At 57.6% G+C, this 22,659-nt stretch overlaps 1 protein-coding gene across 4 annotated transcripts in view; it reads right to left on the minus strand.

Annotated features, from left to right (window-relative positions):
- Nucleotides 1-6,537: 6,537 nt before the first annotated feature.
- Nucleotides 6,538-22,659, minus strand: part of NUDCD3 (NudC domain containing 3) — a 63,119-nt gene continuing 46,997 nt past the window's right edge. Inside the window, exons 4-7 of one of the 4 annotated variants that reach the window (XR_006716125.1) lie at nt 17,465-17,608; nt 9,947-10,135; nt 7,654-7,882; nt 6,538-6,657 (exon numbers count right to left, since the gene is read on the minus strand). Coding sequence is in view for 3 of the 4 variants with exons in the window: in XM_045494158.1 (XP_045350114.1) it covers nt 7,772-7,882; nt 9,947-10,135; nt 17,465-17,608 (444 nt within the window). In the remaining variant the exon portion in view is untranslated. Of the gene's footprint in view, nt 7,883-9,946; nt 10,136-10,847; nt 10,945-17,464; nt 17,609-22,659 lie in introns of those variants that run through there. The other 3 variants (XM_045494158.1, XM_045494159.1, XM_045494160.1) reach the window with 3 other exon arrangements.

The following is a 22,659-nucleotide window of genomic DNA, read 5'->3' on the forward strand; positions in this document are numbered from 1 at the left end:
TGCTTGGGATTGTAACTCTTCCTCTCTCTCTGCCCCTCCCTCTCTCTCTCCCCAAATAAATAAACATTAAAAACATAAACTATACTTACAGAAATAGGATTTAAAAAAAAAATCTAGCAAAATGTGTACAGAATCTACATGAGGAGAGTTACAAACACCCATGAAAGAAACGGAAGATCTAACAGCTTGGGAGAGACATACCATGTTCAAGGATCGGAAGACTTAACATGGCAAAGATGGTGATTCCTCCTAAACTGGTCCAGTTTCAATGCAGTTCTTACCAAAAGCCCAGTGAGATTTCTTTGTAGACATGAAGAGGCTGATTCTAAACTTTATAGGAAAAGGGAGTGACCTTGGAATAACCGAAACAATGATGAATAAGAAGGATAGCACCCACAGGGTCAGGGCTGAGCACACCGCTCCAGGGAGGAAGGCAGGGCTGTGCTGGTGGGGGGCGGGCACACAGAGCTGTGGAACAGAGCTGAAGACTCAGAAGCCAATCCACATAATTGTGTCCAGTTAATTTACAGCAAAGGAGCAAAAACAATTCAGGGAAGGAAAGAGACTTTTCAATAAATGCCGGAGAAACTGGACTATCATAGGCCAACCTGACTCTAAGCTTCACGCTTGACAAAAATGAACTCAAAATGGACCATGGACTTCAATGAAAACACAAACTATAAGACTCAGAGAAAAAAGAAACAGGAGAAATCTTTGAGATCCACACAAAGATTTTTTAGACTCTTTTAGACACTGAAAACATCATTCATAAAAGGAAAGTTCAATAAATTGGACCTCATGACATTAAAAACTTTGCTCTGAGAAAGAATAAGTTAAAAGGCTATGACGACTAATTCCAGACTACGAGGAACTGCTTGCAAATCACACATCTGACAAGGGACTTTTATCTAGAATATATTTTAAAGAGTTAAAACTTAACATTAAAACAATCCATCCAATTAGAAACCAAGCAAAAGACAGGGCAGACATTTCACTGAGGAAGACGCGCGGCTGGAGAGCTCCGGACAAGGCCAGCTGTCCGGCCACCGGGGAAATGCAGCTGCCAGCCTGGCGACACGCCAGCACACACCTGTCGGAGAGGTTGCCCGAATTAGCGTCCCGCTGCTGCCGTGACAAAGTACTAGCAACTCAGCGGCTTGAGAAAACACAGCTATTATCTGATGGTCCTGGAGGGCAGGAGCCTGAGACGGGACTAGAGTCTGTGTCCACAGGGCTGATTGCTTCGGAGGGCCTGGGCGAGAACCCCTCTCCTCGCCTTTCCCACCTTCTAGAGGTGCCCACTTTGCGTGGCTCACGGCCAGCAGTGGCTGGTTTCAAAATGAAAACTTGTGTTCACACAAAATGCCTCCACGTGAACACTCAGAGCAGCTCTATTTAATAGACCAAACTGGAGGGGCACCTGGGGGGCTCAGTTGGTTGAGCGTCCGACTTCGGCTCAGGTCATGATCTCAGGGTTCGTGAGTTCGAGCCCCACGTCCGGCTCTGTGCTAACAGCTCAGAGCCTGGAGCCTGCTTCGGATGCTGTCTCCCTCTCTCTGCCCCTCCCCTGCTCGTGCTCTGTCTCTGTCTCTCAAAAATAAATAAAGATTTAAAAAAAAAATTTAATAGACCAAACTGGGAACCAGAACGTCTTGGGCCCCGTGCGCGGCCCATTCCCGTCCAGGGCCTCGCACCAGCAGCGGCGAGGAGTCAGCTCCTGACTCACACGGCTGGCATGAACTCGAGCTGAGAACGGCGGTCTCAGGGAAGTACCACGTGATCCAGGAGCACAGCCTTCGGCATGCCCGTGATGGCGGTGGCCGAGAACCGACGGGGGTTCCCAGGGGTCCGGGAGCCTGTGGCCACCCCATGATGAACAGAGCAGATGCACAGAGCGTCATGTGATGAAACCACAGCGTTGCACACGCTTGGGGACGCATTGCGCTGGGAATCCGAGTTCCGTGGGCTGTCCCAGTCAGTCCCCTGGCTTGCCCTTGTCCTGCAGCCACTGGGGGAGGGGCTGAGTGAACAGGGCCCAGGACACGCCACAGCCTCCTTTGACCCTCAAACAACACAGTTTGAATTGTGCAGATCCATTTATACGTAAATTTTTTCAATAAATACAGCACAGAATTGTAAATGTTATTTTTTCTTCCTTCTGGTTTTCCTAATAACGCTTCCTCTTCTCTGGCTTCCTTTATTGTGAGAATACAGCATGTAATAACGGACCACACAAAACACAGGTTCACTGACCGTTACGCTACTGGTAAGGGTCCAGTCAACAGTAGACCATCAGTAGTCAGTTCAGAGGGTCCCAGGCTATACAGCGTCACCACCTGTGCTGTTGGAGGGCTAACCATATAATTATCTCAACATCAGAAGTCAAGAGTTGACCCCAGGGGTGCGTGGGTGGCTCAGTTGGCTAAGTGTCTGACTCTTGGCCATGATTTCACAGTTTGTGGGATCGAGCCCCGAGTCCGGCTCTGTGCGGACAGCTCGGAATCTGCTTGGGATTCTCCCTCCCTCTCCAAATAAACATTAAAAACAATTTTTTTTATGGGCGCCTGGGTGGCCCAGTCGGTTAAGCATCCGACTTCAGCTCAGGTCATGATCTCAAAGCTCTCATGGGTTGAAGCCCCGCGTCGGGCTCTGCGATGACAGGGAGGGAGGGAGGTGGACCAGGAGGTCAGCTGGCAACCACCCTACAGGCCAGGCTGTGCTGGCTTGGGACTGGGTAAGACAGGATCCAGGAGGGAAGCAACAGCCATAGGGGGCAATCCCTCCAGCACCACTGGGCAAATACGCGTGCAGAAACCCCCGGCCCCCAAGGTCACAGATCCCACCACTCCCTGCCGCTCCCACAGGAGTTTCTGGGGCTGCTGTAGCTGGCAGGCTCAGGGGCTTAAGAACACAAGTTGTCCTTAGTTTGGAGGTCAGAAGTCTGAAATCAGGAGGGGCAGCATCCCCACCCCCCACCATCCAGAGGCCACCTGCCCTACCCCTGAAGCACATCACCCCCACACCCACTTCTGTGGTCATGTCTCCTTCTACTACCTGGCTCCTCCTGCCCAAGGGGCTGCCTGTGAGGACACGGGGCCCCTGGATAGTCCAGGACTACCTCATCCCAGGGCTACCACCTGGCTGTAGTCCCTGTTAGCACAGTCAGGGGACATAGCCCCGGTTCTGGGTGGGGGGCTTTGTGCTGCTGGCCACCTCCCCCCACCCTGGCAGCCCCCGCTCTGAGCGGCCCCTCACCTGTCCGGGGTGGGCGGGAACTGCAGCCCAGCCCCCACCTCTGCCCGGGACCTAAATCCCAGAGCCGGTCTGCACCCCAGGCCCCTGGCTCTGGCCCCTGTGCCCCAAGCACATTCCTGCCCTGGCCCCCCAGCCCCGACACACACTATCTGGGCTTTCCCTCTGCCAGGGTGGCTGGCTCTGCTCCATCCAGGTCAGCTGGGGTCACAACGGTGCCCCCTCCCCACTGCCTGGTGCAGTGGTGGGGCCATGCTGGTCAGTTCTGCCTGCCAGATCCTCCGCCCCAGCACTCCCTGGCTCCCAAGGTTACAAGAGTGCCCAGAAACCAGAACTTGGGTAAAATCTCCCTTTCAACGCCAGCAACAAATGCAGATAGTTTGATGGGTGTGAGTTTCACTTTGGGACGATGAGAAAGATCTGAGGACAGACAGTGGTGACAGAGGTGCGTACTCGAACACGGTTAACCGGTGAGCTTTAGGTTTGGGGCTTTGACCACATTTTAAAAGCTGTGGCCTCTTGACAGCTGTGGCCATGGCTGCCAGGTCATCTCCCACCTGGAGGTGGGGGAGGAGGTGGGGAGGGGGCCGAGGGAACCAGGCCCAGCAGTGGGGGTCCCTGAAGGACAGGGTGCTGGTGGCGGCTGTCAGACTCTCTGGTGTCACAAAGGTACAGTTGAGGAAGGTGGGGTCAAGGGTCCAGGGAAGATGGTCCGGGGCGTGGTCCAGCTCCCAAGGGGGCAAGTCTGGAGGGTCCAGGGTGGGTGGGAGGTCCGGCTCTTGGAGGCAAGGGGGCAGCAGACGGTGCGTCCCCCAGTGCTGAGCCCTCTTTGTGGGACCCCCAGAGGGGCCACAGGCACTGACAGGGTTCTCTTGCGGAAACTGAGGAACAAGGGGCCCTCTCTACACCTCCGTGGTACCCTCTGGCCTGGGGTGAGGTTGGGGAGACCCTCAGGTGCACCCACCTCTGCAGGGGCCACAACGCCCCCACAGGGGTCAGTAGGGAGCTTTGGAGGACTGCCATCCTGCACCTGGGCCCTGACCTGCACCTTTCCGGCAGGTGAGTGGACCTCACCACCCCTTGTCCCGGCCCTGGGGTGCACTGGGGGCTCTTCTGGCCTGCAGAATCCATCCTCAGTTGCGTTCACCCCAGATCTTTGTGCTTTATTTGGATAACGAGCCCAGGTAACCCAGGGTTCTGGTGACAGGGCTGCGTACTCAACTGTAAACACAGAGTGCACACTGTCCTGTGACTATCAGGGGCAATGACAATCCCTGCCGAGTCCCAGGATGCACTTTGTGACCTCTAGTGTGCCCGGTGCTCCAGAAACACGGCCTGCCTCCCCTTAACTGAGGGGGTTGACACACCTGACCCATCCAGAGACCAGGACAGGGACGCACCTGGCCTGCGGGGCAGTCCTGACCCTGCCAGGTGTCCCTGAGGATGCTGGCGCTCCAGAAGGCAGGGGCAGGCCCTGCCCCCTTCCCCACCGGAAGTAGAGACAGGGTGGGCAACATGCCCCCCTGCCCACTCCCTCCCTCACCACGTGGGCCCAGAGTGTCAGTTTAAATGGGGAGAGGTCACCTGTCTGGGTGAGGGAAAACCTCGTGGCCAAGGACCGTTCTCTCCTTCCAAGTCCCTGCCTCCTCCTCCCTCAGTGCCTCTGCTAACATCTTGAGCCCCGGTCTAAGGTCTCCTGTCCCCAGGCCCCCCTGTGGCTGCTATCAACCCCTCTGAGGACAGCACACCCTGGATGGCTCTGCACTTCCCCACTACGGCCCACCGGGGGCCACACCCCAGGCCACAGGATGGTCCTGACCTGGCCAGCTTCCTTACTACTCTGCCCAACGGGTGGGCTCCCCCTGGCCTCTGGCCCCGCCATCTCTACACCTACACTGGAACCCCTCCTTAGGGAGGAGCCCCAGGAGAGCTGGCCCGGACCCAGATTAGGAAGTGGTCAGCCACATCTCAGGGGCCCCTCTTGGAACGTCTGGGCTGTGGGGGTTCCGTCGGCAAATGACGCCGGGGGCCTAACCCCCACCTGCAGAGTCCCTGGCCACTGCCAGGCCAGTGCCACGTGTACAGCAGAGGCTGGTGGGCCCCGCAGGGCGTGGGGCAGGAGCGGGGACTAGCTCCAGCCTCAGGGGTGTCACCTCTGCAGGCCTCCCACACTGTGTGGACCGAAAAGAGCCCATCCGGCTTTGGTAAACAAGCCTGGGAAGCAGGAGGCCAGGCCTGGGCTCCTTCTCCAGGATGGAGGTCTCAGGTCTGCCTGGCAGGACACCAGTTACCCAGGACGGCCACGTCAGGCTGCCAGGCTTGCTGTCCACAGCAGGGGTGTGCCCCCATCCCACTGTGTGACCCCCTCCCCTCGACACGAACAAGACTGAGTCCCAGGAGCCCAGACTCTCCCGGCATGGGCTGCAGTGTCCGCGAACCTGGTCCTGTCCCCTGATCCCGTCCAGGAGGTGCGGCACTCTGGAAGACCTGCGTGGGCAGGCCGACCATAAAGAACCCCGCCAGGTAAGAACACTGCCAGGCTGGTGCGGCTGGGCGCTTGGGGAGCAGAGCCTGAAGTGACAGAGGTTAACTCCCCACACCTCCACCCCCCGAAGCCGTGACAGTGTCAACACAGGACCGTGGCGTCCCCACCATGTCCACATGAGCGCCAACCTGCTGTCCAGGGGACTCACAGGCAGCAGCTGGGCCTGCCCGTGGGCAGACGTTTCTGGGCACACATGTCCTTGTACAAGAGCTACGGCCCCATGGACGCATTTCCACACAGATTGCGGACCCTGTTCCCCCTCCCACACACCTTGGGGCAAACGTGAAAGATGGGGCCACTCCTCCCTGGCGGGTTATCTCTGGCCCTGGGCATCTGTGTGTAATGGGGTCATGTGCCCCCTCCATTGGTTCAAAAATCGCAAACCAGGAAACAGCGCCAGCCCTGCCCACTGAGTGCGGTCCCCCCCGCGACAGAGTGCACAGGAACATGGGCGTGAGGGTCCACTGGCCACAGTTTGGGATCTCTGCTCACCCTGGGTTTCCAGAACCTGCCGCAGATAGATGGGGGCCCCGCAGCTACAATCCTTTTCTCTTAATCCAAAACTCATCAGATTTCCGAAAACCACAGGTCAGAGACCGGCCTGGCTCACAAGACACTGAGGCGTTCTCCACTTTGGTGTTTGCAGCAGACATGAGCCAAGGACTTGTGGCTGGAGTCCCAGAAACCTCCACACACACACACACACACAACGTCTCAAATGACACACAGGGACCCTGAAGTGCTTAAATACAGATTTATTGCAAACAGACACTGGAGAAGGGGGACTTCGCAGGCAGGCACCCCGCGGTTCCTCGGACCTCCGCTGACGGAGCTCAGTAGCCGGTTTGCGGCTGCCGTGTCTAAAGAGAGAAAACACACAGGCTGCACGGGCTCCAGGGCCCAGGCCAGCAGCGAGGGGCAGAGGACGCCCAATGGAAGGGCAAGGGTGGCCCAGCAGCAGCCACGTGGACGGGTGCCTTGGCCCCACCGGCCGCTCCCAGACGCGGGTGGGACATGGTCACGGCAGGCAGGGTGGGCAGAAACGCAACACTGAAAACAAAGTCGGGCAAAGGAAGACACGTGACCACAGAGTCCACGGCCCCCCATCTCCCAAGTAGCACACCCTCACCAACAGTTTTCACACACGCACGTCAGCACACAGGCGTGCAAATCCGGGGGGCCTGAAGAGAGGTCTCAGCAGCTTGGCGATGCCCTCAATGGCACCAGAGCCACCTGATGTCTGGTCGATCAGGAGACTCAGGGGTTCCCCACCCACTTCTGGCCACCCTGAGCCAGAAACCTGTCCCCACACGACTGTGACATGCCAGCTCCCAGCTACTCAGGTGAAAGGAGGGGTCTCCTGAAGGACCACCCCCAGAAGGAGTCCTTCTCTCCAGCCCTGAGGGCAGAGCCCACGAGGGTGGCCCACGGCGACGGCCATGGGGCTGGCAGAGCAGAGGTGGCAGTGGCCCTGGGCTCAGTGGAAGAGGAGGGGCCGCCGCATCGTGGTCTCTGTGATCTCCCGAGGGCGCCCAGTCGGCTCTCTTACAAGGACCGGGTCCACAGGAGGACATCAGAGGACAGCTCCTGCTGCGCCTGTGGCCCACGTCCCCAAGCGGCGACCAAGACCCCACTCTGCTCCTCGACGGGTCTGAGCAGGCAGCGGACACACACAAAGGCCAAGCAAGACCACACGTTCGTGCCCAGAGTCAGGTCAAGGCTCGGACCCCGTGCCCCCTGCACCTGGGGGTGCTGGCCCAGCACCTCCCCCCCGCCCCCCCACGGGGAAAGCAAGCAGAGCGCGCACAGCAGCGAGAGGAGAGCGGGGGGTGGGGGGGGGCCAACGGCCCGCTCACCCCACGCTGCTCCGGAACAGTCTGGAGATGCGGGGCTGGGAGCCACAGGTTCACCCTTGAGAGAAAGGCTGGCAGGGGCCAACCAGACGGCGAGCCCCTGCGGGAGGGCACCAGGGCGCTAAAACTGCACGGCCCCCGGGGAGATGTTGAACATGGCTGGGTCAAACCGCTGGCCTCGGAAGGGAGAGCCTTCTGCGTCCCACCCCTTCTTCAGCATCTCATGGACTTTCTACAAACAGAAAACAGACACAGAGGTTAGCCGCACAGCCCAGAGCAGTGCTCACTCGGCCTCCTCCACGGGACGACCTGCCTGGGCGACCGCAGGCCCCCACGCGCACGCCCCACACACAGGGCAGGGGGAGAAACCCTGGTGTCCAATGAGGCTGAGGGACTGTCCTGACTGGGACCACTCTTCTCCGTCGCTAAACCCAGCGGAGCAGGGGCGAGCACATCAGACTCGCACCAGGGACCTGGACACCAGCCCCAGCCGACACAGAGTGGGTACGACGGGCCCCCCACCCACTGCTTTAGCTCCAACTCCCTCCTGCCACCCCCTTTCAAGCCCTCTCCTCAGTCACACTCTCTCCATGCTGGACATGACTTGCATGGGCCCTGCATCTCCGGGGTGGGCCCTGAGCCCACTCCCCACACCAGCCCTGCCCCGGGCCCTCACGGGGAGCCACCAGTCAGCCCTGCTGCATCTCTGGCCCCACACATCGCCCTTCTCCCAGGGACCAGCTTTCCTCCAGAGGCCACCAGTTGAGCTGTCCACAGCTGTGTGCGGCTTCAGCACCTCTGAGCCTCCCCTGCTCCCGGCACAGCCCGCCTGCGGCCCTCACACTCTCCTTGTGGCCCAAACCCACCCCCCACACCGTGCTTCCCCCATGGCTGCGTTCAGGGATGGCCCTCTTTTGCACATACTCCTCCCCGAATCCCCACCAAGCCCGGGCGCGTCCCAGACAGCAGAGCCTGTGCCACTCATTCACTAGCGTCTCACCCGGGAGAGGGGCACGTGTGGCCCCTGGCTCCCTCGTGCCTGCTGAAGGTGCCCAGAAAGCATCGCTCGTGCCCCGGGGCCAGCATGCTGTCCAGCACACAAGTCCGTCTGGACTCCCCTCCGACTCCAGGCACAGAGCTCATCCCACGAGCCGGCGGCATCTTCAAAGCTCTTCAGACACTTCCCCGTCGGCTGCCTGGCCTTGGACCTGTCAGCAAGGGTCTCCTGCTCCCCCTCGGGCCTGAGCACCCGGCCCCCTCCCGGGCAGCGACCCTAGACCCTCCCTCGGGGCCCACGTCCACACAGCTTTCGTCCGCCAGCCACAGGCGACCGTCACGTGACTAAACTAGCCCGGCTGCTAAACTCGCACAAAGACAAGTCCCCTGCCCGCAAACTCCATGGTCACAGCCAAAGACTCGACCCAAGAGGTACCGAGAGCCTCCCCTCCTGCCCTGTGAGCCCTGGTGATCAGGGAGCCCGGCTGAGAGAAGATTCGGAGACTGGGGCAGGAGCCCACTCGGGATGCAGCAGTCAGCGCTCCGAGTGACCCTCGCAGGAAAGCCGGCTACACGGGGAGGAGGGGATAAAGACAGGGCAGGCAGAAGGGACACACCAGCAGTGGACCCCCAACAGCGGCAGGACCACAGTGAACGCCCCAGGACGCAGAGGACACCTCCGAATCTCAACGCCACTGGGGGGCTCCTGTGTGACGCACGTGGAAAAAGAAAACAAACCCTAGGATGTGGGTGGCTGTGGTGCCCAGCAACACCCCCTCACCCATCCAGTCCTCGTCACACTGGGGTCCTGGTTCCCAACAAGGGGAGCAAACAGTAACCTGAGAAAGGTGACCCTTTCTTCCGCTCTTGGGAATGAATGAATGCACCCACCCCACCCTCTTCTCTGCCCCCAGCGTGGGCCTCTGTGGACAAGGGGCCCCTCCCACCGGCCCCCCGGACATCTCAGGCCTCTGACATTTGTTCCAAAGGGACTTGGAAGGAGGCCTCGCGGGGCCCCTGGTCAGACTCCCATGAGCCCTGTGGGAGGGAGAGAGCTAGGGTCACACGTGGAGTTACCGCATCTGTGTGGACCTGCCCGTCGCGGCCCCACCACCTGGGCTCTGTCCAGGTGTGGAACACGCGCCCCATGCCAGACAGAGACCAGGCGACCGGGCTAGAGCGGCCTGCGAGGACCCAGCAGACAGCTGGCTATGCCACGGCAGGGACAGCCCCGCCACGCCACCAGCCCCCACCGGATCTTCCCTGCCCAGCACAGCCCCTCCCCCACATGCCCCCTTACCAGCTCATGGCTCTGCGGCTTGCCCTGCAGCTTCTGGTGGTAGTCAAAGGTGAGCCTATCCAGCACCGCGTGCTCCTCCTCGTCCACCGTGGCCATGGAACGCTCCTTATTGATCTTGTCGATGTCGATGTGCTCCTCACCCTCCAGGACTGCGCTCCACCAGTACTCACCCACCTTGTTCAGGCTCACCTGGGGCACATGGGCCAGGGGGGGCAGGGGGTGTAGAGCTCAGTGCATGTGTGTGTGGGGCACCGGTCAGGGGGCACATGGGGGGGGTGGGGAACGGGGCTCAGTGTGTATGGGGCACCTGTCAGGGGACACGTGGGGGGGCCGGGCTCAGTGTGGGGGGGGCACCGGTCAGGGGGCACATGGGGGGGACAGAACCCAGTGTGTGTGGGGGCACTGGTCAGGGGACATGTGGGGGGGCCGGGCTCAGTGTGTGTGTGTGTGTGTGGGGGCATCGGTCGGGGGGCACATGGGGGGGGTGGGGCTCAGTGTGTGTGGGGGGCACCGGTCAGGGGACACACTGTGGGGGGGACGGGGCTCAGTGTGTGTGGGGGCACCAGTCAGGGGGCACATGGCGGGGAGCAGGGGGCTCAGTGTGGGGGACGGGGCACCAGTCAGGGGCCCGGGGGATCAGGCCTTGCCCCACCCCCCACATCCTCTCTGAAGCCCAGGACCCCACCCAACTCCCCTCACAGCCTCCCTGCACCACCAGGGATACACTGGACCCCAAACAGGAGCTTCTATCCACATCCTTCGGCCCGGCCCTGCCGGCTCACCCGGCACACGCCAGTGTCGGGACTGCATACGGGGAGGGCACAGACTGCACGCCTCCTGGGGACTGGTGGCCAAGAACTGACAAGTGGGCGGCCCACTCTCCCTCATACTGTCCATTTGCCATCCAATGGCCTGAAACCCGTCATGACCCAAAGGCCAGGAGGGAGAGCAGATGTGACCAGCCAGCAGCCAGAGCAGGTCCACGTTGGGGCAGCACCCTGGGAAGAGGGTTACTGGCTGGAGAGCGATCATGACACCACAAACCCAGACCTGGTCCCCACCAGTGACATTTGCGAGGTCCCTGAGAAGGATTCGGGCTGTGGGCACTGATACAGGGCGGGCCACAAGTGAGAGGATCACAGCACGGTGACAGCATGGCACCAATGTCAGCACAACAGAAATAAGCCTCCCCCCTTCCGCACCGACTGTCCCAGGGGGTGTGGGGCTCTGAGAGCCCCCGCCTGCCAGCCCAGCAGAGGAAGGACTTCTCCCCGCCAATGCCGTGGTCTGCGTGTGGGGTGGATTTTGTTTCCAGATGCTCCGTTCAGCTGGCTTCTTACGGACTCTGCTCCTCAGTTTGGGCCTGGGGACCCGACCCAGCCAAGGCCCCAACACTGAGAATCTTCACTGAGGTGCAAATCTGTGTTCCTTCCAAAGCAACGAAAACCTCCCGAGTGGAAGCGTACCCCATCTCCATCGTTCCTGGAGAGATGCCCAAGGTGCTGATCCATCTCAGGAAACAGAGGCCCTCTAGGCTCATTCTGTGTTCCCTCCGATGCCACCCTGGCTGGGGTCTCTGCAGACACCCTGGAGGCCGCCGCTCCAGGAGCCAGCCCTGTCCTGCCCCAGGCTCCGCCGCTGGCCCTTCTCACCCGAACCACGAACCACACGCAGGGTGTCTGGGCAGGTGTGCACGCATGACCAGGCCCCATGCAGCCTGGGGATAGGACGGGCTGATGCTGCACACAAGGAACCCAGTGGGCTGCACTGCCCACGCATCTTGGGTCCACGCAGCAAGCACTCCCGGGCCCTCTGCAAACCCAACAAAAACCAAGACAATCCCAACACCACCTTTAAAAAACTTCTTTTTGAGGTGAAGCTCACAGGAGGCGCCTGGGTGGCCGTTGGTTGAGCGTCCAACTCTTGATTTCAGCTCAGGCCATGATCCCAGGGTCACCGGGTGGAGCCCCACGCTGGGCTCTGCACTGGTAGTGTGCCGCCTGCTTGGGATTCTCTCTCTCCCTCCCCCATTTTCTCTCTCTCTCTCTCTCTCTCTCTCAAAATAAATAAACTTCAAAAAACTAAAGTCAACGAGTCTGTGTCAGTGCATACACAGTGTTATACAGCCTCCACCTGTATCCGGTTCCGCAACAGGGTCACCACCTCAAAAGGAGCCCTGTGCCCGCAAGCAGCCCCTCCACCTGGACCTGAAACACGTCACGCATCCTTCAGTGCCCCCGCCTCTTGCACTCAGCATGGTGTCCTCGAGGTACATCCACGTTGCAGTGGCCAAAACAAGACGGCGCTGAGGAGACGCCCTTGGGACAGAGCTCGAGGCCCTGGGTCTAAAGGAGCCTGATGGCTCAACGTGGGGTTTTGATTTTTCACTGTAACATTGTTATTTTCCTAAAAATCAGGTTTGTGGAGACGTGGTCTGGGGGTACGTCCTGAGCCCCAACAAACACACAGCCACACAGCCAGCAGCTCCGGGTCACGAGTCCTTGACGACCGAGGGTGCGAGCACCTGTTCTCAAGTTTCTCTGCCATCGTGGTTTTTTGAACATTTTACTTGCAATAATTCCAAACACATCCGTGTGCTTTTCCCCGGACCTCCCAGCAACATGCTTTATCATCACGAGTCTGCACACGAACCCTCTCTGTTTAAGGACATGCGTAACACACAGCAAACTCCAGGATTTTTTTCTGAACCACCTTGACCCTTGACCCTTGATATTTCCATGAGGGCCTCCTTCCTCTACTAGAACCGCAGCTCACCTTCCCTCCAGCACGGGATGTGCGCTGGGGTCCTGTCCCCACTCAACTGGAACATTCCACGGTCTCTCCTAAAGACCATTCTTCATTCGGGGTTTGTCTGGTGTTCCTCCTGATTAAACTCAGAGAAGCGTCCCCAACAGGACACAGCAAAGGTGACGCTGTGCCCTCCTAGCATGTCCCCCGTTTAGGCACAGACGTCATGCAGCCACATGCTCTGTGCATTCCTCCTTGCCCCCATATTCCCCACACTGGTGGCAGGGGCCTCCTCCTCCTCCACGACAGCTTCCTCCTGGACGCCCAGTGTTTCAAAGGCCCCACTCACTCCCATCCCCAACTACGCTGGTGTTCAGTCTCCTGGCTTGACAGGCCGGCGAGCTCACTGCCACCTGGTAACATGCCCCCCCTTACCTGGCCTCCCTCCAGGATCCTGTACAGACTGGGTCCCAGACCCAGAACCAGCTTCCTGAAATGTCCTCACAGAAACTTCAAGCTCCACATGAACGAGCTCATAACGCCCACAACCTGTGCGGGTGAGTCACCACCTCTGCCTCCTCCACCCCCCTCCCTGGCAGAGCCGTGTCCAAGCAGACGGCCAAGTGCCTGCTGAGGTGCCCTCTGGACAGTGCAGGCTGGGGAGGCATCCATGAAAGCTGTGGACAGGGGCTCCGCGGAGGCGCATCAAGCCCAGGACAGATGACAGGAAGTTGCCCTCTGCAGGCGCTTCTGTGAGGGAATGGGGATCCGCATCCAGAACCTTCCAGAACCTGCCGGAGGCACACCATGAGGGACGGGATCCACATCTAGAACCTGCTGGAGGCGGTGCCATGATGGGCAATCTCCTGGTGTTCCATGTTGTCCACAAGTTTTTTAAGCTTACAAATCAAAGCACCACGTGGGCCAAACAGGACAGGGCCACAGTGTGTGGTGCAGGTGTGGGGGAGGTGGGAGGACCCACGTGCTGAAAGCACAGGGCAGCCAGGTGGTGCTGAGCGGGGTCTCTGCGGGATAGAGGGACGGTATCTGGGTCCCCTGGGAGCACGGCCCACCTGTCCTGTCAGCACATCCCTACTGCCCTGGCCCCCTGCCCCCACTCCCTGCTGGGGCTCAGGGACATCTGTGGTGGTGCCAAGGTGCTGACTGTCCCAAGAAACTCCCAGGACCCCGGGAGATGAGAGTGCTGAAAGCCAAGGGCCTGCATTTCATTCTGGCGACTGGTTTTCAGGCTTCCGGCATACGCCAAAATGCTAACGTTATTTAACCTGCATTTGGGAGGAAGAAGGATACGCTCTCTGTGACACTGGTGGCCACCAGCGAGGAAACAGCAACGGGAAGGCCCTTCCTGAGAAACCCACATCCCCACCAGCAGAGGGAGAGAGAGAGAGAAAGGAGTGCAGGGGGACCAGCAGTCAGGACACACAGGGACCCAGGTCACCACAGAAACAGCGCAGGGGGGGAGCCCCTGGCAAACGGCCAAGGACCACAGTCAGCCTGCAACTCTGCTTCTGAGAACTGAACTTAAGGACCTAAGTCAGTCATCCAAGTACGCGGAGGCACAGCATGTACACATGCTCACCCCCGTGTCCCCCGAGCAGACACGGGCCCCAGAACACCCTGCACCTGCTAAGCCAACCTGAATGGCTAGAGGGTCAGCTGATGGACCACCCCCGCCTAGGGTGCATCTCAACCCTCCACCCCCAGACCCTCCCCATGGCCCCGGCCCCCGGCACCGAGCCACCAGCACCACCTGGAGGGGAACCGAGGACAGTGTGCCGGGCGGTTCTGGGACAGAACGGTCGGGGGAGGCGCTGACTTCAGTCTCTTGCCTGAGAGGCATTCTCGAGTGTGGGAGGGAGGGAGGCAAGAGCTGTCATCCGTTTTAGCTGCCGCCCCTGCCTGCTCCGAAAGCAACCACTTGGGCGAGGGGGGCGGCTGGGAAGCAGGCGGCCTCGACTGTCAGGAGGTCAGGGGCACGGACCAAGGACTCTGTTGAGGTGAAGGCAGTCCTGGGGTGCCCACCTGCTCTGTGAGGCCCTCATGGACACACTGACACCCGAGGCCTGTGCCACTGCCCCAGGGCAGCGGGGGACACTTGCCCTCTCCGGGTGAGACCAGCCGGCCCCTCCCGAGGGGTCCAGGGATGGGCTGTGGCCCCAGTCTCTGCCTGTCTTCACGTTACTACTGGTTTGCGCATCCTCCTCTGTCTCACACTTCCCTCTCGTCTCCCGCGAGGTAGCACGTGCAGGTTCCAGGCTCTGGTGAGGACACCAGGGCATGTGGGGTCCTCTGCAGCCCTCAGGAGAGGGGCCCTTGACCATGTTCCTTAGCGGCCCACATGTCGAGAGTGACCGACCACGGCTCTCGGCCTCATCTCGAGGGTGAGGAACCGAGCTCCCATGGCTGATGAGGTTCCCAACGCCAGGCAATGCTGACCAGAGGAGGGGCCCCGCCAGCCCTGCCGTCTGCCCCCGATGCCCGAGCGACATGGGCTTGTTCCCAGCAGCAAACACAAGCAGGGCCTTCATGTGTCAGAACAGCTGAGCCACGGTATCATCTCAGATGCATGACCCCAAACATCACCAACAGATGAACTATCAAACCCAGACTACGGCCTGTGGTTGGGAGCGAGGAGACACGGGGGAAAGACTGCATCCCATGGGCAGGACACGTCGGCCATGCCATGGCCGGGCTGAAGAGTGAACTTGGGGACAGACAGGCAGGCGGTGAGGCCCGCACACACGTGGCTCCAGCACAGACAGCCAAGCACTCTGCAGACAGTGGGGAGGGACCTGTCTGGCACCCGGGGATCCAGGGTTTCCACATGGACCCTGCTGGCAGGAGGTCCACAGGGAAAACTCCTCAAAGCCGTGTTCCTGGCAGCAACAAGTGCACCAGCTCCGGGATGGCGAGGGCGACCACAGGAAGGCCTCCAACCGGCCACAGGCACTCCTCCCGGCCCCGTCCTGGGCGTCCTGCAGCGGGAAGGCCAACAGGGAGGGAACAGGCAGACTTCAGCTCGGGTGAGCCACTTCCAGGTGCAGGGTCCGGGTCCAGAAAGCAAGCTTCCAGAGAGTCTACCGTGTTACCAGGCCACTCCGAGAGCCCGGCCCCCTGTGTGCTTGCAAGTGGCAGCCGGGACGATGAATCGCACTCTGGCCCGGCCACAGCCCCGCTTAGGCACACGCGCACAAAACAGAGACAACATGGCCACGAGGACGTCAAAGTCACCTCTGCCAAGCAAAGCCATTATGAGACGCGCTACCGAGTCATGAGCAGCATGTTTCCACAGCAGTGATGTCAGGTACACCAGTCACAGTGGCTGCGAGGCCAGCCTGTCCTTGTACGGACATGGTTTCGTGCATCCCAGAGGAAGTGTCAGGGCAGACAGACTGCATGGTGAGGGCTTCCCAGCCGTGCTCCTCTGGGGAGCACAGCAACGGTACCACCAGGACTCACCCTGGGCACTGCTCTGGAGCCGCTGCACCCCTTGTCCACGGGCTCCAGCCTCACAGCTCCACCTGTGCCACAGGAGCTGCCAGCAGCTGTCATGGGGCGGGGGGCAAAGAGACCCTGACTGTGCCTCCCACGACCGTGGGAAGTAAGGCCGTCATCGTGAAGGTATTTTGCAAATGAGAGGAGCTGGAGACACCGCCGCCCACATGGCCGGGTGCAGGGATGGCTTTGGGGGGGGGGGGGGGGATGGGAGGCACAGCCTGACGGCCAGAAGGGCTGAGCCCCAGGTTGACGAGAGGGAGGCGGTCTCACGGAGAGAAGCCTCGCAAGGACAAGGACGTGCAAAGCTAGGTTCAGAACAAGGGCCAAGCAGACCTGCCTGTGCTCTGCGACCCGGTGTCGTCATCATGCGGAGGGGCCTGTGCTCTGCGACCCGGTGTCCTTGTCATGCGGAGGGGCCTATGCTCTGCGACCCGTTGTCCTCGTCACGTGGAGGGGCCCCGTGTGCCAAGGGACTCCAGCACCCCAGCACTGACAGACCCCTTTCCACCTCACGGCCCTGACGGTCCCCACAGACAGGCTGGCCCGCTGGCACCCATCCTGCGGAGATGCAGATCTTCATAAAACCGAAACACACATTTTTTTGCTTTCTTCTTTCCTTCCTTTCTGGCACACGTGAAGAACGTGCCTTTAAAATCCTCAGGTTTTGTCCAAAGACCTGGTATCTTCCTGTCTGGTGAGGCACCCCGTGCCATATGAGGTCCAGCTGGGCAGCACCCACCGACCAGGCCAAGACCCTGAAGAGGGGGCGGAGCCATGGAAGGTTCCAGTAAACAGGGCACTGAAGCTCCTGCTGGGGCTCTGCAGCCCTGAGTGGCTCAATGAGACCCCCGCTGTCCAACGAGCGGTCCGACTGTGCTCTGCATCCTCTGGTGCAGCATCCCGGAAATTCAACCTGCCTCTCAATCCTTGCCTTACTTGACTCTGCCTCCGACATGACCCAGGGCTGGCAAGCGGGAGCCTCTGGGACCAGGGGTCACATCCAAGCGAGCTCTGCCATGCAGGGATGACCCTGCCAGGAGCCCCTCCATGCTCACCGAGTGCAGCCACCACATGTGCCCGAGGATGGACCACCATGGGTCTCATGTTAACGTGGCTCCACTCCAGAGTGCCAAGTGGTGGGGGCCTGTAGGGCCGAGGCCAGCAAAGGCGCCCTGAGCGGCACCCTAGACCGCAGGAACCCCCCCCCGCCCCCACTCCTTCCCTCAGACCAGCATGGATGCCCATACTCACCAGAACGCACTTCCCAGGCTCCAGGCTCCAGAGGGAGCTCTCAGTATTGACTTTGTGGGTGAACTTCCCTTCCATGAGGACGTGCTCCCCAGCTTCCTCCAGCACGGCCACCCGGATGGAGCTGCTGCTCAGGGCCACCGAGACCTGGAACCGAGGAGAAGGGAGTCACCTGGCACCCTGATGGGTGCCCAGCACACTCCAAAGCAGGAGCTGGGTGCAGACCAGAACACGACACAGGACTACCCGGGGGCAGCAGGCAGCTGGACGAAGTCCATCGTCCCAACCAAGGGACACCTGAGGAGGCCTGCGCATCAATCTCCTTCAAGTAAATGTACTCCAAGTTCTGTTTCCACATGCGCAACGATGACATGGGGAAAACCACTGGCTTCCCACCAAAGCCCCTGCTCCATCAGGGGACCAAGCCCCACGCGGCAGGCAGGCGTGGGTGGCGCAGCTGGGGTGTGCCTCCCTCTCCCATCCTGCCGTCTGGCAGGGGGCGCAGAGCCCCCCCACATGCCCTCTTCCAGGAGCTGCTGAGGCTGCACCGAGCAGAGAGGCACCCACCTCGCTGGCCAGCACCCAATGCTCCCAAACCCCTGGAGGTTCATCAGATCACGAACTGGACGAGGAGAGCAAACCAGTCCTGTCCCTTTTCAAACTCTGAAATCTGTGTCTATAATGCAAAGTCTTTTCGTGACCGCACCTGAAGAATGCATCAGGTGAAGGGACACTGGAGATGGGAATCCAGGCCTTCCTAAGGGTGGGCTCCATCCGGTTCTGTGTGGAGGCGACACCCGCCCCCCCTCGCCCCCCCCTCGTCCCCCCCCTGCCATGTGACTCCACAAGTGCTCATTAAACATAAAGTGTTGAAAACAAACTCTGAGAGTCACAGATAGATATTCAGGCTTGGCTGCTGTAACCTAACTGCCGTAACCTAACGTGAAGTACCCTCAGGTGGAAGATGGCCCATGGCAAGATGCCATTCCGTCAACTTTGGCTTTCGGAGACAAGGAGAATTCCAGGCCGCGCCTGGGGACGGGTGAGGCACTGCCCACACGTGTCCGCACACAGGCTGGGTAGCATCCTGTGGGCTCGGCTGCCCCGCACCTAACCTCTGGGAGGGTTTACTGTCGACTCGGCCAGCTCCGTGAAGACATGGATACAACCCGGCGTTACCCGGCACCCAGCACACTCCTGGGGGATCCGATCACTGGCCCGTCAGATGTCCTTGACCATGAACCTGGGGTGCAGTGGAGGCACCCCAGGAGCAAGCTCGCTTTAATAAAATCCTCCCAGCCGGCCTTACATAACCGTAATCGCCAAATTCGGGCAAGCTGCTCACGCTGCTGGTCTTGCACAACAGGGGATGGGCCAAAGCACCGAGGGGACCCAGACAGGACACGCTTCCAGTTCGAGATGTCACTCTGGGAGGGGTGAGCATGTCCCAGCCTCTGCAACCCACAGAAACAAAGCACAAAGAGGAAAAGCCCAGACGGCACAAGGGAGGAGGTGGGAGACCAGCACAGACAAGCTTCCAGCAGCTCCAGGGAGACCAGCACGAGCATGGATGGGGACAGACAGTGTGGAGCAGGGACAAAAGACTGGTCTGCACCTGGGGGCCGTGGCCACCTGGGGCTTCCGGCTGGCAGTCGGCAGGCAGGGAGGGCAGACGCCAAGCAGCTCAGAGTCAGGGTCAGCCCGGGGATGGCTGTGCTGGGGAGGACCCATCAGAAAGGACAGAACACACCGTGGCCCAGACCAGCGCGGGGCGCCATCCCAAACATCCTGGTCAGCAGTGTGACGGGCAGTGTGTGGGGGCCATATGGGCGGCCAACCCCTCAGCCCTCCTAGGTGGGAGAGGAGCAGACCCCAGACCGATATGGGGAAAATCATCAACACCATCCCCTACCCTAAAGAATGTGGAAAATAGGTTTTTAAATAAAAAACAACCAGGGAACTCAGAATTGCATCCTGAAGGAAAATCTGCAGCATGGAACACAAAGACTACAGAACTAATTAGGAAGAAAGGAAATTCCAAAATATTTCCAATACACACCCTCAGAGAGATGAGAGGAGTGTGGAAGCAAAAAGAAACAGGAGAACAGAACGCTCACACATACTAAACACACAGAGGATAAAATAAAACTCCCAACAGCAAGGCTGGAAAGCATCAAGGGAGAGACAAGATGCATCAGGCGGTCAGTGTGGCATGCCATAAACCACAGCAGCCACGGGACAACGCTCCAGAGTTGAAGGAAAACATGCCTTCTGACAAAAAACCCACTGAGGGCTACACGGAATGAATGAAAGATGACTCACACAAACTTGTGGTTTCATAACCTCAGGTGTTTAAGGCCCCGAAAGTTCCCCAGGGAAAAAAAGTTTACTCACAAAGAACCTGAATGGAAGATCTCTAGAATCAGTTACACTGGATGCAGAAGCACAGGCAGGCCATGCCTTCCATCTTCCAAGTGGAGAATTTTCGTGAAGTTAGATTTCTATTCATACCCAAACCAGAGAATAAGCAGAGGTTTAAAATAACTACATTTTAAAACATCCGAGATCTCTGGATTTATAACATATCTTGAGAAAGTTCCTTGAGGCTAAACCACAGCAAAATGAGAAGAAAATTAAACCAGAGGAACATCTCCCGCACAGCTTGGTGACCGCAGCTCACATCCCTGTCTCATGTGCGCAGGTTGCTAAGGCAGCAGAACTGAAACACTCCTCACACACACGCAAAACCGTAACTACGTATGGCAAAGGAGGCCACCAAACCTGCCATGGTGATCATCCCATGATACGTACGGACTTCAAATGAGTACTCTATACACCCGAGCTAGTAACAGCATTATATGTCAATTATATCTTACTAAAACTGGGGGAGGGGGAAGAGGAAGGTGCAACAGAGATCCCCAACATACTGAATTTCATCTAGAAGTGTCGTGAAAGGAAGCTCCTGGATGGGAGCTGTACAGAACTCAAACACAATCGGCCCAGGTTGGAATGAGAGGTGAAAGACCTCAGGAAAGTGGTTTCTAGACAATACACTGTACCAGAGAGTCTGGGTGGCTCTGAGGTTATGATGAAAGCATACTATTTTTTACAAGAAAAAGAAAGCAAGAAACACACCAGGAAAACAAGAAGCTACACAAGAAATTTCCTGATCCGAAACAGAAAATAATGGAGTAAAACCCTGAAAAAGCTTTCTTCCAAAAAAGCAACAAGAACACTGGTGAAAACTGTCAATATGTAGCTTCCGAACTTTGGAAACTAACCAAAGGTTTGCAGGAATCCAGAGAGCATTTATGCAAGCAACACAAGCTTTGCGACCTTCTAACTTACCCTAGACCCATTCTCACTCTCCAGTCCCTTGGTAACCCTCGCTCCCAGCAAGGCCTGGCACACCTGAGAGAGCAGAAAGGGGCTGGGGCTCCTTCAAAACTCCATTCCTAAAGAACTGTGAGTACCTGTCCTGTGTGACAGTTCCCTGGAAGATCCCACCTGTTAGGCTGGTTTTGAATGGACTCAGAAAAGCCTTTTCCCCAGAGAGTGTTTGCTGCAAATAATTAGAGGCAAGTATTTTAATTTCACTGTGGACTACAATAGTGGATAACAGCTGAGGCAAACAAAAAAACGCTGGGGAATACAATGTTCATGGAGGTTTTGAACATTTGGGCCACGTGAATGTGCAGGCCGTGTGCAAGCTTAGGAAAAATCCTTAGGTGAGGCCCTAACCCCTCACCACCAGCTGACTTTGAGACTCTGCATGAGCAGGAAATGGAGGCTATGGCAGACTTTTCAACTGCGAGGCTAAGTGTTAAAGGCATGCCCCAATATGTACATGGAGCTCCATGGAAGAAAGATTCACTGGTTCTAGGTGTTTAAGAAAGTCTGTCCAATCGGGACACCTGGGTGGCTCAGTCAGTTGAGCGTCTGACTTTGGCGCAGGTCATGATCTCACAGTTTGCGGGTTCAAGCCCTGCATCAGACTCTGTGCTGACCACTTGCTCAGAGCCTGGAGCCTGCTTCAGATTCTGTGTCTCCTTCTCTCTCTGCCCCTCCCCCGCTCACGCTTTGTCTCACTCTGTTTCTCAAAAATAAATAAATGTAAAAAAAAAAAGTAAGTCTGTCCAATCATTTGCTGATCACTAAGCTCACCAAATAAAGACTTCACTGGCCACACATGATAAAGAATACACACTGTAGAAAATTAGTTCAGAAAAGTCATCAGGGGCAACTTGGGTGGCTCAGTCAGTTAAGCATCTGACTCTCAATTTCAGTTCACGTCATCATCTCACGGTTGTGGGCACTGGGCATGGAGCCTGCTTAAGATTCTCTCTCCCTCTGTGTCCCTCCCCTGCTCCTGGGCTCTCTCTCTCTCTTTCTCTTAAAAAGACAGAAAGACAGAGAAGAGAGAGAGAGAGAAATAGAGAGTGAAAGACAGAGAAAGAGAGAAAGAAAAAAAAAAAAAAAAAGAGAAAAGAAAAGAAAAGAAAAGAAAAGAAAAGAAAAGAAAAGAAAAGAAGTCATCAAACAAGAACTCCATCAAGTACCAACAGCAACAAACCATGGAGAAAAGGAGAGTCTGAGTTCCAGAATTACCACATTGTTAGTTAAAACGCCCAATTTTCAACAAAAAAAATTATAAGACTCACAAAAAACAAAGACAGCCCATACACAATGTACAAAAACAAGCAAAATCTATTCCTGAGGAAGTCTAGACATGAACTCAGTAGAAAGTCTATAAATCAACTATGGTAAATACACTCAAAGAGCTAAAGAAAACCATGTATAAATAACTAAAGTATGGAAACAGTATCTCATAAGAAAATCAATAAAGAGATAGATATTACTTTTTTAAAAGAACCAAATACAAATTCTAGAATTCAAAAGTAACTGGGGGAAAAAGAACTGAAGCAAAAAAATCTACTAAAGGGTCTCAGAAGCCAATTACAGCAGCCAGAAGAAAGAACTGGAAAATTTGAAGATACGTCAAATGAAAGTAGTCAGTCTGAGGAACAGAAAGGAAACAATGAAAAACTGAACAGAGCTTCAGAGACCGGGGAGATGGCAAGAAGCATGCCACAACGTGCATAATGGAGCCCCAGAAGGAAAGAGAAAAAGAGTAGAAAGAATATATGAAACATGGCTGAAAACCCACATTCAAGAAGCTCAATGAACTCCAAGTAGTA

The sequence above is a fragment of the Leopardus geoffroyi genome, chromosome A2 (assembly GCF_018350155.1).
Source record: "Leopardus geoffroyi isolate Oge1 chromosome A2, O.geoffroyi_Oge1_pat1.0, whole genome shotgun sequence".
NCBI classification, from domain to species: domain Eukaryota; kingdom Metazoa; phylum Chordata; class Mammalia; order Carnivora; family Felidae; genus Leopardus; species Leopardus geoffroyi.